At 46.0% G+C, this 15,670-nt stretch overlaps 1 protein-coding gene and 1 long non-coding RNA gene across 5 annotated transcripts; one reads left to right on the forward strand and one right to left on the reverse strand.

Annotated features, from left to right (window-relative positions):
* Window positions 1-381: 381 nt before the first annotated feature.
* On the reverse strand, window positions 382-11,647 carry LOC135349420 (uncharacterized). 4 transcript variants are annotated; one of them, XM_064547950.1, is made up of 10 exons: window positions 3,560-5,569; window positions 3,387-3,510; window positions 3,058-3,335; window positions 2,950-3,013; window positions 2,708-2,876; window positions 2,584-2,637; window positions 2,289-2,530; window positions 1,574-2,205; window positions 1,329-1,499; window positions 382-1,246 (listed from the first exon to the last, which is right to left on the reverse strand). In XM_064547950.1, the coding sequence occupies exons 8-10, from the start codon at window positions 1,606-1,608 to the stop codon at window positions 1,024-1,026; spliced, it is 429 nt and encodes a 142-aa protein (XP_064404020.1). In that variant the 5' UTR covers window positions 1,609-2,205; window positions 2,289-2,530; window positions 2,584-2,637; window positions 2,708-2,876; window positions 2,950-3,013; window positions 3,058-3,335; window positions 3,387-3,510; window positions 3,560-5,569; the 3' UTR covers window positions 382-1,023. The 4 variants fall into 4 exon arrangements, with proteins under 4 accessions (XP_064404020.1, XP_064404018.1, XP_064404017.1 ...); XM_064547948.1 differs by adding an exon at window positions 8,160-11,647 and having other exon boundaries at window positions 2,289-2,876; window positions 3,560-3,641; XM_064547947.1 differs by having other exon boundaries at window positions 2,289-2,876.
* LOC135349421 (uncharacterized) lies at window positions 11,541-12,691 on the forward strand. The gene is made up of 3 exons (XR_010398918.1): window positions 11,541-11,580; window positions 11,633-11,698; window positions 11,752-12,691. It is a non-coding gene; the product is annotated as an uncharacterized LOC135349421 (long non-coding RNA).
* Window positions 12,692-15,670: the final 2,979 nt, after the last annotated feature.

Genomic DNA, 15,670 nt, shown 5'->3' on the forward strand with positions numbered 1-15,670 from the left:
GTTAGGGTTAGGGCCATGGCCACTGGGGTGGGGCTATCCCCCAAGACAGCGTAATAGTACCCTCAGGCCATAGGGTTAGGGCCAGGGCGTCCATTTTGGGTCAAAAACGACCATTTTGGGTCCAAACGCGACCCAAATGTGACCCCGTCCTGTCCCGTCCCTTTATGGACCCTGCCGACCATTTGCCAGCGACCGTCAGAGGTCGACAAAAACCAATTATTGTTTTTTCGTCCCAAAATTTTCCCGTGAAGTTTCTCCGACCCTTTAGGGATGTGGGAAAAATTGTCCCGTCCCTAAATTTGTTGCGTCCCAAAATTTTAAGTTTCCCCGACCCTCCCGTCACATTTCTGAATTGTTTCAACTACCATAAGTATGTCAAAACAAGAATAGGATCAATAACGGAGGAATGATCGAATGGCAGCAATAAGGTAAGAGTGAAAAACAATAAATGAGTGTTATAATTCCCAAGTGGCAGCAGTAAGCTAAGCTGCAGTAACTAATTGTTCTTATATTTGATCAATGAATGTTCTTCTTGCTCCTGTCAAGATTATGATCCTGAAGAAACTGCCCACATGTCAGCAGGCTGGGAGTATAGTTTGAAGCTACGTAACTGTCAAAGTATAGGGAGATTGTCTCCGTCTCGTCGTCTGTGTACTTGTTGTACTTGTTGTCTTCGTATCCGAAGTAGGTGTCTTTGGAGCTCTTCGCTTTGGAGCCACAAACTCTTCAGCTGAATCGTCGGAGGATGGTGGTGGTGGTGGTGGTGATGGAGACTTCCTCTTTGCCCTCTTCTTTGCAGGTGGTGCTCAGACTCCTCAGCAGACTCCTCGGACCTTAGTTTGTGAGGGCAGTGTACGAGTATTCCGGATTGGATATGGTTTGATAATAGTTAGAATCTGTTTGAGTGCTGTGCGCCAGGTGTCTTGCCGCCAAGGCGCTGTCCTCTTGGGTAAGCAGCTGCCACTTTTCTGGCCCTAGTCGGGGTAATACTCTTCAATCCAAACTTTTTGAAGGTCGTACTTCTTACCGCCGACTAGGGACGGATGGTCGTGGTCTTGTACTTGCTGTGGACGAACCTGTAGACCTGTCTACGTCGACAGTGGTGAGGATACACTTGCAGCACCCTGCCACCGATGTCTTGTGGTCCTTGACCATCACCACTGTCAACAACACCCCATTGTCGTTGGTGTTGTTGTCCCACTCGGCCATGGTCATGTTGGCGGCTGCCCCCGGCCTCTGCCACGATCTGTAGGGGTTAAGGTGAGGAAAAGTACTGAGTTAATATGATATGTACCGGTGTGAAAGTACTGAGTTAATATGATATGTACCTGTAACACAGCTGTGTGACGGTGATGCACAGGTTGAGCAACTTATCGTCAGAGACGAGGTTGAGGTAGCAGTCGTTGGCCACGCTTCTGAACATGTCCCACATCTTGGGACACTCGATGAGGGCCACAATGTCCTTCATTTCCACCCCGTCACCGAACTGCTCCATGAGCCTAATTGTGATAATACATAGCATAATAATATAGCATAATAATTATGATGTGTCAAATCGGCCTTGTCCTTTCACCAGGTGGTCCTCCATTGGTTCAGGGTCTCTGACATCCTAATGGAGTTCTGATAGACGGACTCATCCACCTCGTTCGCTCTCAAGCGAGCCTGCCCTCAATCTGAACCATGCCTTCGTCCTTGAGTTTGGTCACGTAGGCCAGGAGCAAGTTCCTCAATTGGGAAAAACTTGAGGAACTTGCTCACGTCCACTACCATTTCGTTGGCCATCTTCTCCGATCTCTCCTTCCCACTTCTTAAATAGTTCAAAGCAAGTCAGAGTAACGGGAAACCCGCATTTGCTGATTCGGAGACGACCTCCTCCGGTTGGACAGCAGAGAACATGGTGGTCAGCTTCTTCTGCTGTCTGGTGACGTTGAGCTGCGGTATGCCAATCTCCGCTCTAACAGCGCAGGTCCAACCTTTCCTCCGTCGAGTACTTGGGGTGCTTGATCTTGATGTGCTGCGAGAGCCTCTTCTGAGGTTTGCTGGTGCAACCTACAACAGGGCACTTTCGGTGACACCTGTTGTCCGCCCTCACCCTGACTGCAGACGTCTACATGTGTATTATGTACGAGTGTGACTGCTGATGGTTATCGTCACTCGCTCCTCCGGGTTGTCGCTTGAGTTGGTCGTTCGGAGGAAGTTGCTATCCTGTATTGATACGATGTTTGTAACTAACACCATCATCAGTTTGTATAAACTCAAATACACGGCCTCAAGTATTTGTGCCTAACCTCATCAACATCAAGGAGTGATAGCTTCTCCACCACCAGCCCTACCAGTCTGTATAGTGTCTGGGTTAAGTGTAGTCTTAAATTATGTGTCATGAGGGACCAGTGAGCCCTATTGTTAAGTTTGTTAAGTGCGTCCTATTGTTAGGGTTGTTAAGTGTATTCATGGCCTTAAATGATGTGTGTCTAACCTCATCTATCACTGCAGTCGGACCCCTCGGACCCCCTCCACCAGTACCTGCGTCCTATTGTTATGGTTGTTAAGTGTATTCATGGCCTTAAATGATGTGTGTCTAACCTCATCTACCACAGCACCAGCAGTCCCACCAGTACTTGCGTTCTGTGTGCTGTCCTATTGGCAAGTTGTTAAGTGTATTCATAGCTCTTAACCTCTGTCTTATTGGTAGGTTGTTGTGTCTAACCTCATTATCAGGTGCAGCAGTAAGCGCTCCTCCAGTGACCTTTCCCCCAGGATGCGTGTCCTATTGTCCTATTGTTAGCTTACAAGCTAAGTGTATTCAGTCAGTATATGTGGTTGGTTTCGGTGCCCACGGTTCCAAACCCTTGCCTGGGTCTTTTTGAGAGAGGCTCCTGTCGATGTAACAACGTTCAACACATTGCATATGTGTGTGTGTGTGAGACTGACAGTGTGTGTGAGACTGACCTCAGGTACAGTGCCTGGTGGGGCCTTCCTTTTCTTTCGAAGCAGGGTGTGAACTCAGTTTAACCTGTGTAAAGTGTTGATTAAGTAGTGTGTAACGTAGTATCTTACCTCGGGAATATCATCCCCGCTCCAGTCTCCCTCTTTCTCCATTGACGGTTGAGATACACCAACACCAATGAGGGGAGAAGCCTACCAATGAGGCCTCTTTCTCACGAGATACTTGTGTGCCACGTGACGGTTGAATGAGGAGGAATGAGGAGGGGAGAATTATCCCCGCTCCAGTCTTCCTCACCTGACGACGGTTGAGATATGATGAGGGGACGCCTGCCTCTGTACTCCACGAGCTCAGTGCCATCCAGAAGTTGCTGGGTCGAGGCAGTGACACGCTATTGAAATGAGTGACCTGAGTGACCTGATTACACTCTATAACAATGAACCTGATTCACGGCTTCTAGGTGGCACAACTTCTTCACAGCCTTTAGTAATTAACCTTGAAACCCAAATACATTCGTGATACATAGCCTCATAGTCTGGCTTTTGGTCATCCTCCATTCTCACTTCCTATAAAGAAGTCTTTTACAGAGACCCTCACACACTACCCTAAACTCACCTTATAAACAAGAATTAGCTTCCTCAAACTCCTCACTCTCACAAATCTTGTCTCTTCACCAACAATTGCAACACGACGTGCTCTAATTAGAATTACGAGAATATTTGTTAAGAGAACAGTACAAGACTGTACAAGACTGGTTCCTTCCTATATGAGGTGAGTTAGGGAATTATAAACCTCAAATTGAGAAAGTGTCCCTATTAAAGTTACTGTATGTACCCACCCTATTAACCCTGAGGTGTCTGCATTAAACAGGTCGACCAAGCCAAGGATTCTTACTCTTACTGTGATGGTCGCTTGATCAAACCAATCAAATTTTGAAGTTACCGAGGTTCCCTTAGCGACCCAAAACAAGTGGGAACCTCACAGTCGACATTTAAACACTTGACTACATGTGATTGCTATTGCTCATCACCCTCCACCCATTGTAGAGATTACTGAGGTGTCTTCCCAGCGTCCCAAATCGAAGTGCAAACTCCTAGTACATGTCTGAACACATTCCTTAACCAGATTCACCCTTATTTGTGATTTCCAGTGGAACCTCACAGGAGGTGTAGTAACACATTACGCAGGTAAAATGTGGTGGAGAAAGGGTCCCATAGGGCGCACCAGGAACCTCACTGCAGCTGTTTGAACACTTTATACAGGTATAAGGTGGTTTCATGATCCACCCACATTGAGGTCTGCTTGGGTTTCCTCCGGTCGCGTCCCAAAACCACCAGGAACCTCACTGCATGTGTCATGTGTCCGAACACTTGTAGTTCTGTTGCTTAACCCATACTTGAGGTCACTGGGGTCCCAATGTGTCCCATTGCGACACTAGGAACCTCACAGCAACAACTCGAATCAGGTAAGGTGTAAAAAGGCTCGGAACGTCCCTTTTCTTAACCCTGACCCCAGGTCCCGTTTCAACCTGCCGACATTGTTAAGCACCCCGATCTGTCCAGGTTAGTCTTCAATTAAGGGACACATTTCACATTCTATGAGTAAGGAAGCAATAAAACCTGATTAGGGAGTTAAGAGGAGGTCACTGTCGTGTGGTTCACTGGGTCAAAATAGCACGAAAAACCAGCTAAATGTAACACAGGCTATCTGGCCTGCTATTTAGTTAGATTCAATTAGATTACTTTCACAGTAAATATTGACATTAACATGTGTGTTCTTATCACCATCATGTGTCCATCACATGACCTCCAACAGTAATAGGTTGTAGTGGTGGCTTGATAGACCGGCTTGATAGACCGACTCGGACCCTTCCTAGAAGCACAAACCAAACAGACCGACAATAGTGTCTGACCGCTGCTCGCATCCCTGGCCACCAATACCGACGGCGAAGTAGCTCATAGATTCTCTTTTCCGCAAAGTGCCCTGAAAATCTACCATCATGTGCCTCCTGAATTAAACCCTCTCGTCTCTCTCCTGTGGAACAACTAGACACCACCTGCCAGGAGTATTAGCACACTCATGATAAAAAAGGCCATCTGTCAAATCAAAAGCCTCACTCCACCTCTGCATCATCACCTGGCAACGTACCATCTTCAAGATAAGCAATAATTGGCTTGAACTGAGAATCTTTACGCTGTTCGAGTCCGACCCCCTCACTCTCTGCAACTACACATGATACCGATGCCACTGGATTCCTGCGTCTGCACAGCTATTTGTTTTCCCTGGCCGATACTTGATATCAAGGTCCATCTCCTGTATAATCAATGCCCAACGGGCCAATTTAGCAGAAGGGTTGCTAGTACTGAAAAGAGAAGTACAAGCTGCATGATCCGTGAGTACAAGACAATTGTCCCAACAAGTACGACCGATAGTACCAGACAATTGCTAACGTTTCAAGCTCTGTGATGTGGTAATTCCGCTCATGCTTGTGAAGTGTCCGAGATGCATATGCCACTGGGTGTACCTGACCCTTCTCGTCCTCCTGTGCCAAAACCGCACCTAACCCTGCCAAGCTAGCATCAGTTTCCAAAACAAAGGTATGCCCAGGGCCAAACTGAGGGTAGGCTAGAAACTGGGGCAGTACAAACAAGTTCTTGAGCTTATCAAAAGCTCCCTGACAATGTGTTGTCCACTCAAACAAAACACCCTTCTTGGTGAGTGCAGTTAACGGTGACGAAACTGCTGCAAAATTCTTAATGAAGCGTCGGTAGTAAGAAGCTAACCCCAAAAACTGTCGAAGCGTGAGAACATCAGTTGGTACCGGAAAGTGCTGAACCTTCTCGACTTTGGACACATCTGGCAATCCCCTGCCTAGAGGTAGTGTGACCCAAATACTTCACCTGTTCCTGCAAAAAGACACATTTTCCAACTTTCAGCTTCAAGTTAGCTTGAGTTAGCAATGCGTGGTAAACGCTGTCTTTTCCTTGGCAGGTGAGTCACGTGGAATCTGCCAAAACCCTGAAGAAAGATCAAGAGTGGAGAAAAATCTACCCCTACCTAGGGTGTCCAAGATGATATCTTCTATGCGAGGAATGGGGTAGACGTCGTGATTGCATTCAACCTCCAAAAGTCTACACAAAACCGTGTTGTTCCACTTGGGGACCAATACGATTGGACTAGCCCAAGGACTCACAGAAGGTGAGACCACACCCTCGGTCTCCATGTCGGCAACCATCCGTGCTATTCTTCCCCATGCACAAAAGGAGTACGTCGGGGATACTGCTTGATTGGTGCATGGTCCCCTGTGTCGATCTTGTGCTGAGCGACTGCTGTGCATCCCAACTCATCATCAGATAAAGCAAAGACATCCCTATAGGCAGCCACCAATGCCTTCAACTTGTCATTGTTCCGTGGAGCTACGTTCACAGGCCACTGTATGATATCCAAGAGCTTCTGTGGCTGTTCTCCTGTCACCACAGCAACGTGAGCAGCGTCCATACATGTTCCCTCACCCTCAGGGAGTCCAACAACATCGGCCAACTCGTGTTCAGCACTCTCCAAAAGAAGTTCAGCTTGACCTAGCAACGTTCCCTCCTCAAGATACACATCTCTCTGGTGATAGTTCATTACTGGGATCAACACCTTTCCTTGACTGTTTACACTGACGAGAGTTTACACTGACGAGAGACTCCAAGGCACCAAGTCCATGTGTCTCCAAAGAACATGGATCAGGCTCAAAAACAACACACTCACCCTCTTGCAACTCTATATCAACCTAGACCTAGCTGGGATAGCCTTAGTTCGAATCAAATTCACGGAAGCTGTAGTGACTGGGACTGAACCTGCCATCCTAAGAGGTATACCATTGCGATCAAGAAACGAAAGTCCCAGAGCTGGTGCTGCATTCATCCCTATTCCCTATCAAACAATCCTGACTGCTGTCTGGCAAACAGTGGGCACCGATGTTCCACCTGCCTCTACTTGCAACGTCACTTGAGCTGTGACATTCAGCTCGTGTTGACCTGCCAACTGTTGCTGGCTCGAGCTTAGGCACAGCTTTGCCATGCTTCCTCAACTGCCATCCAACCCTATGCAAAAGTGATCGAGAGATAATACTAGATTGAGAACCTGTGTCAACCATCGCCGCTACCTGAACTCCGTCCACAAGTACATCTAACTCCAAGGTGTGACCAACAGCTACAAGCGAACCGCTAGCTGAAACTGCACCAACGTGTACCTCTGTGGTATCAAGTAAACCCTGCTCCTTTTGACATCTCCTCTGCCTCAAGATAAGATATCCTCTACCTGCTCATCTGATAAAGTCGCTAATGAATCCTTGGCTTTGATAGTTGCGGAAGTAGATCCCGACTGTTTCCCAGGAGCCTCACTACTGTCTTGTTTGGACTTAGATTCTGTTTGACTTGCTCCTTCCTGTGACTGGGGACAGTTACGTTTGAAATGTCCTAAACCAAACACTTAAGAGTAGACTGCCGCTTCCGAGGTGGTTCACCTTTCTCTCCCTGCTGCTTTCTGGGTGAAGAGTCACGTGGTTCCCAACTAGACCGATACTGCTGCTCATGTCGCTCGGCGGTTCTAGCACGTTCATACAAAGCATTAAACGACTCTCCAAGCCTAGGTGCTCCCAATTTCCGTTGCCATTTGGGTAGCAATGCCTGAAAAAACCTGCCCTTTAACAGCCTATCTAGCTTTGTCGTCTCGAGAGTAGGAAAAGCTTTCTTGCCTAGTGTCATTAACTCCAAACCCAACTTCTCTACTGACTGATGAAACTCCAAACCCCTCAATTCCTCAATATCAATAGGTTTAAACCTGTCCTTAAGAGCGTCTATGTAGTTGCTGCGCTTGGCGGGCGGCAACAGTTCAAAAACCTGTAAAGCGGTGCCAGTAAGGTACTGCTTGATGTGATAACATTTAAGCTCATCAGTCCAAGACAACATGGTAGCTCAAACCTAAACCTGTCTAACCAACGTTCAAAACTATTAGCTTCTGCCTCAACATCCTCTCCAGTAAACAAAAGTAACGGGGGCGCACTCTGCACTGACAACGCATTTGTTTGCATAACCAAAAGCTTAGCCTGAGACTCCAAAAAGCCTTGAAACACACTCTGAAGACTAGAAAGACCACCACCAGTCAAACCGCCAACCAAATCAGAGACCACACGCGCCTCGCTATACACTCTCTCACACTCGCCACTCACCCTAGTAAGTTGCTCATCACTGGCCGTGATGGCGTCCTGGGCCTCCCAAAGCTGTACTTGTAGGTCCTCCACCATCGCACGCAGGTGACTTCAGCACTTGGCTCCGACTGTTCCTCCGTGTCAGCCATAGTTCCACGTCTCAGCGGTCTTCTTCTGGTTGTAGTAGTACTATCAAGTAGTGCCTTCAATTCACGTCTTGTCTTTGCATCAGCAAAATTCTTCTCCAAAGGACTTCAAACAATAGTAGGTTCCAAAAGAACGTTACTGGCTGGGTCGCCAAATGTAACACAGGCTATCTGGCCTGCTAGATTCAACTAGATTACTTTCACAGTAAATATTGACATTAACATGTGTGTTCTTATCACCATCATGTGTCCATCACATGACACTTACATAATACATAAATTAAATGAATAAGATTACAGAATAGGCTATCATCACATAAAGGGGGGCCCATTGTTAAAACAACCCCTTCCAATGGCAGTTCCAATGGCAGACCATCAAAGAGTTTCATTGTGTTGACCGATCAGAGCGTGTTGATCTCAATGGGTGTGGTTTCAAATCTGTGAGGTTAACAGTGCTAACGAAACGCAAAGTAAGCCTCTAAATTTGACTCAGCAGTTCTGACCACTGGTACTTGGAACCCCCTCACAAAAAAAGATCCTGCAGGGTTTGCAAAATCGCAACCCTAATTTTGGTCCCTTTTCTACCAAAGTGTCTGGAAAAGGATCTCCTCTTGCACAAGTAGTCACCACAAGACCTACTGTGGTTTTGAGGTTGTGAGGTTGACCCGAGGTTTGTTGCCCTAACCTAAACTCTCTGAAAAAAAGTTGTACGGGGGGTGCTCTGGTCCAAAAGGTCCAAAAGGGTCGATTCCAACCAGGGATCATAACCAGGGATCATTTTAGAAAAGGGACGTGTCAAGGGTAGGGTTTGATAGGGTTTCACCAATCAGGGCATCTGGACCAACATGGGCGTGGTTTCAAAGTCTTGAGTGCCCTTACAGCTGAGAAAAGACAAAACAATCGATATAACCCTCAGACTTGGCCTCATCCCTGAACCAGGAACCAAGCCACACCCACTGTAGCAAAAGAACTGTAGGTATTCTCAACCATGTTGAAATAAGTCTGGTAAGGGGTCTCTTCTTGTACAAGTGTGCACCACAAGCCACTAATTGACCTCCTGTGGGTTTGAGGTTAGTTAACCCTAACCTCAACCCTGAACATGTAATGTGTCCGGGGGTGCTCCTGTCCAAACCATCTTTATGTCCCTTTTTGTGGGACCGAAAATGTTCCTAAATTACTACAAAAGTGACCAAAAATGTCCCTGTCGCTTATGAGTTTTGTCCCTGTCCCTCCAAGTGTCCCAAAATGTCCCTTAGGTCCCCTTGGCGTCTCCAGGGATCCCTTGCTTAATGTCCCATTCGACCCAAAATGTCCCTGTCCCTCTTTTCCCCAAAAACCTCAAAAAAACCCGGAATTTTTCCAACGTCCCTGGTCCCCAGGGTTGGCTCAGGGTTAAAACAAGAGCGGTGGAACTAATGGTGATTATTGTTTGTGTGCATTTGTGTGCAGGAAGAGAGGAAGAGAGAGATATGGAGTAGATGTGTGCAGAGGAGACACACGAAATGCTAACGTAGGAGAGGAGACATGCAGTAATAAGTTATTATTAATAAGTTAGGGCATATTTAGATAAGCATTTCAACGCAACAATGTTAACACAATCAATTACAATCAATAAGCATCAGATTATAATATGAGTTAAATGACAGTTTATAATACTTGCTAAGTTTGTCTTGTATTTGCTTGTATGTATGTCTGGGTTGTCTGTCACAAACTGTATGGCGTTTGCCTTCAGTATTGTTTTCCCGGCCTCAATCAAGTATGCCTCCACCCTCTTTGTTTCCATGCTGGTGAAGGACTTTCTCACCTGGACAGATTTTACCTTTGAAGAAGGTTCCGTCACCTCCACTCCCGACGGTTCTCTTCCTTGTCCCGCGGCCACCCCCGACGGTTCTCCTCCTTGTCCCGCGGCGTGTATAAGGTCGTACGCTTGTACTGCCGTTTTTCGTGTGTGTAAATCTTTGTTGTAATAACAGCTGTGGTTTAGTTGTTTAGTTATTAGTCCCCTCTCTGCCGGTTCGAGGTTCTTTGTGGCTTTGGTGGGACACCGCTTTTCGAAGCTCAGTAGCGCTGACAAACGAGAAGTTAAACTTCTTTGCCACCCTGGATTTCCACCCTCGCCGCCATAGCTTTTTCCCTTCGTTCCTGAGGAAAAATCTGTTTGATGGTTGGTATTCCAGGTACTTCTTCCATCAGGTGTGGGGTTAGGATGAGATGTGCGGAGCCCTGGACACAGGTCTTGTGCCTGTGGACCTGGAGCACCCACACATTTCCTCCTGTAGACTTTTCAAGTCTTGCCTCTTGAAATTCCTGTAGCATAAGGTTCACTCACCACTGCACCAGGCCGCTGAGAGGAGTTGACCATCGTAGGTCAGTGCATCTACTTTTTGGGTGTCGATTAGAGCTGCTCCTCCAAGCTGTAGATGTTGAACCGTTGCTCCCAAACGGCAAGTATATCTGTAGCGGCTTTGATGGAGATTCTTGGGCCATCCGATTGCCTCTCCATGCTACTACAGCCATGTCTGCGTAGCACAGCTTCTGATGTTTTCTCCGCCTCCCGGAAGTCTGTGGATGCGATAAAACTTTAGTGCATCCTCGAAGTACTCCAGCTTCTGGAAGGTTGCACTTCTTTAGAAGCTCGACATACCTGTTGAGTTTGTCCTGAGTTTGTCCCTAGATGTGATGATGGACCAATCGATTGGCTCGCCCTTGGCCTTCTCGGCGTGGAGGAACTTTGCCACATCTCGAGCCTCCTGCAGTGCCGTGGACGCTGCCTTCATTCTCCCGTCTACCCACCTCCTGAAATCCAGCAACGACATCGTAGCGGAGAAGCTGTGTCATTCTCCCTGTCGGCACTATAACAGGGGTCGGGGTCTTAGGTGTGACAGGGAGTTCCTCCTCTGCGTCCGATTCCAAGAAGGATTCCATAGCGGTTTGCCCCGGTTTCTGGACCGATCCCGCCAGGTACCTGCGGGCGTTGGTACAGGCTGTCTTCATCTCGGAGCTCGTTAGTTCAGAATGCATAGCGCTGTGAGAGCTTAACCTGCGGTTTGGACCTGCATCCGACCGTTCTACGAAGGGTTAGCAGTGTATGCACTTCGTCCGACAGTTCTTTGTCTGGTGATGATGTAAGCCCGTACATGTACAGAATTACATCTATACGTACAGCACATGAATGTAGACGACGATGAGACACAACAGGTATGTATATATATCAAACATCTATCACCCTTTAACTATACATTATATAGGTGGTAATCATAGAGCCAGAAGAGCAGACACCCACCCTTGAGGAAGTGGTAAGTATAATAGATTTAACATAATTATGCTATTATTACCTACGTACTGCAGGACACGTCCGAGTCTGATGATGACGCACAGACACCCTCCGTCATTGGATCCTCAGACGAAGAGATGGTATGTATGATTATAGATTACACATGCTATTATTACATATACATTGATTGCAGGAAACACCCAGGAAGAGGAAGCTGAGGAGGGTTGTCATCGTCCCTCAGAAGGACAGAAAACCGACACCCCATAGGTATAAGAGTGAACTTACGCTAGGGGTGGTGTCCTGTGGACTTACGCCAGTCTGCACTTGAGTGGGGTTGTGGGCAGCCAACTACGCTAGTCTTCAGAACAGCAGTGAAGTTACACGGTGAGTGGGGTTCTGGGCAGCCAAGAGTGGACTTACGCTAGTCTTTAGTTCATCAGGGACGGTCTGGGCAGCCATGTGTGGACTTACGCTAGTAGGGGTATCAGGGACGATTATTAGGGACGCTTATAGGGGTCTGGGCGGCCAAGAGTGGACTTACGCCCCCCAAGCATGCATTCATCGGCCACAACCGACTGTACCTAAGTTAGCCTGGCAGCCAACGTCAGAAAAAATTGGTGCCAGTTGTTCTCGTGCCTGCCAAGTTTATTTAAATAATAGTAGACGAATACCAAAGTTTACCTCTTGTGGAATGTTCTCATGGCATTCTCGGACATGCCTCATGAGAACTGCGTTGCACGTCCCTCTCAGTTGCACGTCCCTCTCATACTCTTCCATAGCCACACACTTGCAGCCACCTACATGTTGCAGCCACCATGGATGACATGAAGAAGATGCTATACAAACAAGTAAAGGACAGCTGAAAGCAAGTATGCTGTAAAATGCTGTAGAAATGACTGACGTATAGACTTATTAGGCTGTGTTGTATCATCTTACACATAATCTCCTTTGAATGAAGTTCAAGACAGCTACATTTTTTCAATTTTGTCAAAAGTGTTATCGAGCTGAGGAAGGTAAGATATATTTACTGTATGCTTGTACATACATGTACTCTGATGATCAGTTGTTCAGCGCCTCCGAGGTTAGTATTATTCTTGCAATGATGTGCACTAGCACAGTTTCTTCCATAATTATAGATGCTGCCTACCGGACAAGGCCAAGAAAACAACAAGACGACGTGAAAGAATTTCAACGGTAAGTATTATGTATAAAATCGCTAGAGCAAAAATGTCAGGTGGTGCTATCAACACATGTTGTAACTTGCTTTAATTAAAACAAGCATGCATATCTTATGAACCATACATTGAAATCACTCGTAACTATTTCCTACTCGTAACTATTTCCTACAGGTAGCCCAGACCCCGGGGGTACCATGACATCATCATCGTTACCTAGCAACTGACCACCCCCAGCGATTGTTTACAACCATTCACAATTATGTACACAAACAATATTGTACGAAGGCCTATAGACACTAATAAGTAAGTGTTCTCAATGTTCTCACGGTGACATAGTTCCTTCTCTGCAAGGCAGACGCCCTTTTCCCGGGAAACACAAGAAACACGTTTACACACACGTTTACAAGTTCAAGTTCAGCCTAAGCAAACCTATACTGAAGCTATCCTGAAGCTATCAGAATACAGTATGTTATACAAATGCTACTCCTCAGGCTCTTTTATTTTTTAGCTTGAGGTAGCTTCCTACCTAGCTACGATCCCAGTCTCACTCTACAAGGCCATAAGTATCGATATTCACTGTCTAGCAGCTCTAGAACCTCACTGAGGTTGTACTACGAAGATCTTGAAGTCATCATCAATCGGTCACTTTTCTTTCGGAGGTACGCAAAGCAAGATGTTGAAAATACCATTTGAAAGAGCAGCTCAATGCGCATGTGCTGGTACCTACAGCGTGTGCATAGCTCTATGTCCGGGAAAGGGTTAATATAGTTGAAGTGTCCCATTGAGACATTACAATTATACCACGGATATTGATGTAATCTGCATTCCACTACAGGCTACGAATTCAGAGAAAAAAATCTGGAGATCAGAGTACGGAGATCAGAGTACTGTACAAAGATGTTCAGAAAAATTGATGCGTACTGCGTACTGTGATAACCACAAGTCAAGTCGCCCCTTCACTGAAATACTTCACTGAAATATGTATTTCCTATTCAAAAATACAGGTGAATGTGGAATCACAATCACATTAAATTATGCATGGGACGAAAATGTGGATCCATTATTCATAGAATAATAATAATTATCCATCGAGCTACTGATTAACCCTTTCCCGGCTTTGGACGACATATGTCGTCCAGCGGACCGAGATTTTTCAAAAATTTGCTGTGCACACTGTGTTGGAGCTATGCGCACGCTGCTGCTCTTGCGCATGGTATTTTCAACATCTTGCTTCGAGGTACGCTTCGTGCAGTACCGTCGAAAGAAAAGTGACCGTTTGATGATGACTTCAAGATCTTCGTAGTACAACCTCAGTGTGGTGCTAGACAGTGAGAATATCGATGCTTATAGCCTTGTAGAGTGAGCTACCTCAAGCTAGGAGCCTGAAGGAGCTGGACCAAGTTTCTGGATCTGGTAAGTACAACATACTGTATTCTGAGCCACCATTGAGCTTGTAAACGTGTGTGAACGTTTCCCGGGAAAAGGGCGTCTGCTGATACGACCTCGCAGAGAAGTTTCGGCAGATCCTGATCGAACTATGTCACCGTGAGAACATTGAGTCACTTTGTGCCTTCGTATAATAATTATTGTTTGTGTATAATAATTATTGTTTGTGTACATAATTGTGAATGTTTGTAAACAATTGCTAATTAGTTGGGGGTGGTCAGTTGCTAGGTAACGATGATGATGTCATGGTACTCCGGGGTCTGGGCTATCTGTAGGAAATAGTTACGAGTGATTTCAATGTATTTCAATGTATGGTTCATAAGATATGGATTTTTAAAGAGTATTTATTCTCTGTAAAGCGTTAAATTATTGCGCAGAGAATAAATTTGAATTTTGTTCTAGTGAACATAGTGTAGCGGCCTTTTTAAAATATATCTTCTACCCGCCCTGCATATAGTGATCCTACAGTAGACTGTACCTAAGCCATGAAATGACTACTGCGTTCAGCTGGACTTGATCACTAGATCTAGCTCATGAATAATTAATGAGCATCAGAGGCACGATTGTCATGGTTCCTGCTATAAGGCTGCTTCAAGGAAATGCAAGGTACGAGTTGCGATAAGAACACGTAAGGAGGGTGTTTGCATGCGGCAAGATCTATTGCTAACAAATTCTTTTGTAAAACATGATTTTTTATACGTGCATTGAATTCTTTTGTAAAACATGATTTTTTATACGTGCATTGATACATATTGTCTTTACTGAGTCTCTGAGTTAAGAACTCTGATTCCAACTCTTCTCTATTGAAGTCATCGTAAAAAAAATGTGCACACTGCATCCAGCTCATCTTTTAAACTTTGCCAGCCTTCAATAGAAGCTGTTCCAAGTTAGAGAAAATTTTGAAACCTTTTTGATCAAATCTACTTCGGATACTTGTCACAGCAAGGTCAAGAGCCTCCTCATCTTTTGGAGTCAAGAGTCAATGCATACTCAGCTACCTTGCTCAAATCGCCTGGGCACCTTACGTCTCCTCGCCAGCTGTGGTTCGTCCACATCCATCTTGAGAGTTTAATCTTTTCCCAGAATAAGTTGAAGTGGTCGTCTGTACGTAAGCTTTCTAGGATCTTTGTAGTGAGAGTGGCTGCCTTCAACACTAATGAGCTTGGGTTCCTGCAAGGTTTGGCTAAGCCGTGCCTCAGAATCATTTCTGACAAATTAGCATCTGACTATCTACACTTGCCTTCATCTCGGTATCAGAAGTCGCATGCATCCCAAAGCAGCCTGATGCTGTCATAGTTGGCGATTATAGCATAGTTGGCGATTATACTAGCAAGAGACCCAGCCCACCTTGTTGGGCAAAGGGTTCGTACACTAGGAGCGTCACTGCCAATCTCCTCCAATCTCCTCCTTTAGGGTACGCAGCATTGCCTCTCTCTTTGGGGAGAATTTGAAGTGTCAAGGCAGTCCTTCATAGCAGGTGATTGCTTG

The sequence above is a fragment of the Halichondria panicea genome, chromosome 15 (genome assembly GCF_963675165.1).
Source record: "Halichondria panicea chromosome 15, odHalPani1.1, whole genome shotgun sequence".
Classification (NCBI taxonomy): domain Eukaryota; kingdom Metazoa; phylum Porifera; class Demospongiae; order Suberitida; family Halichondriidae; genus Halichondria; species Halichondria panicea.

Bases quoted from the DNA above. Each gene is read 5' to 3' on its own strand.
- LOC135349420 (XM_064547948.1), bottom strand. From the start codon at position 1,608: ATGTCAGAGACCCTGAACCAATGGAGGACCACCTG. The intron at 1,500-1,573 runs GTGAAAGGACAA...TATCACAATTAG, and splicing joins AACCAATGGAGGACCACCTG to GCTCATGGAGCAGTTCGGTG. The intron at 1,247-1,328 runs GTACATATCATA...TAACCCCTACAG, and splicing joins GTCACACAGCTGTGTTACAG to ATCGTGGCAGAGGCCGGGGG.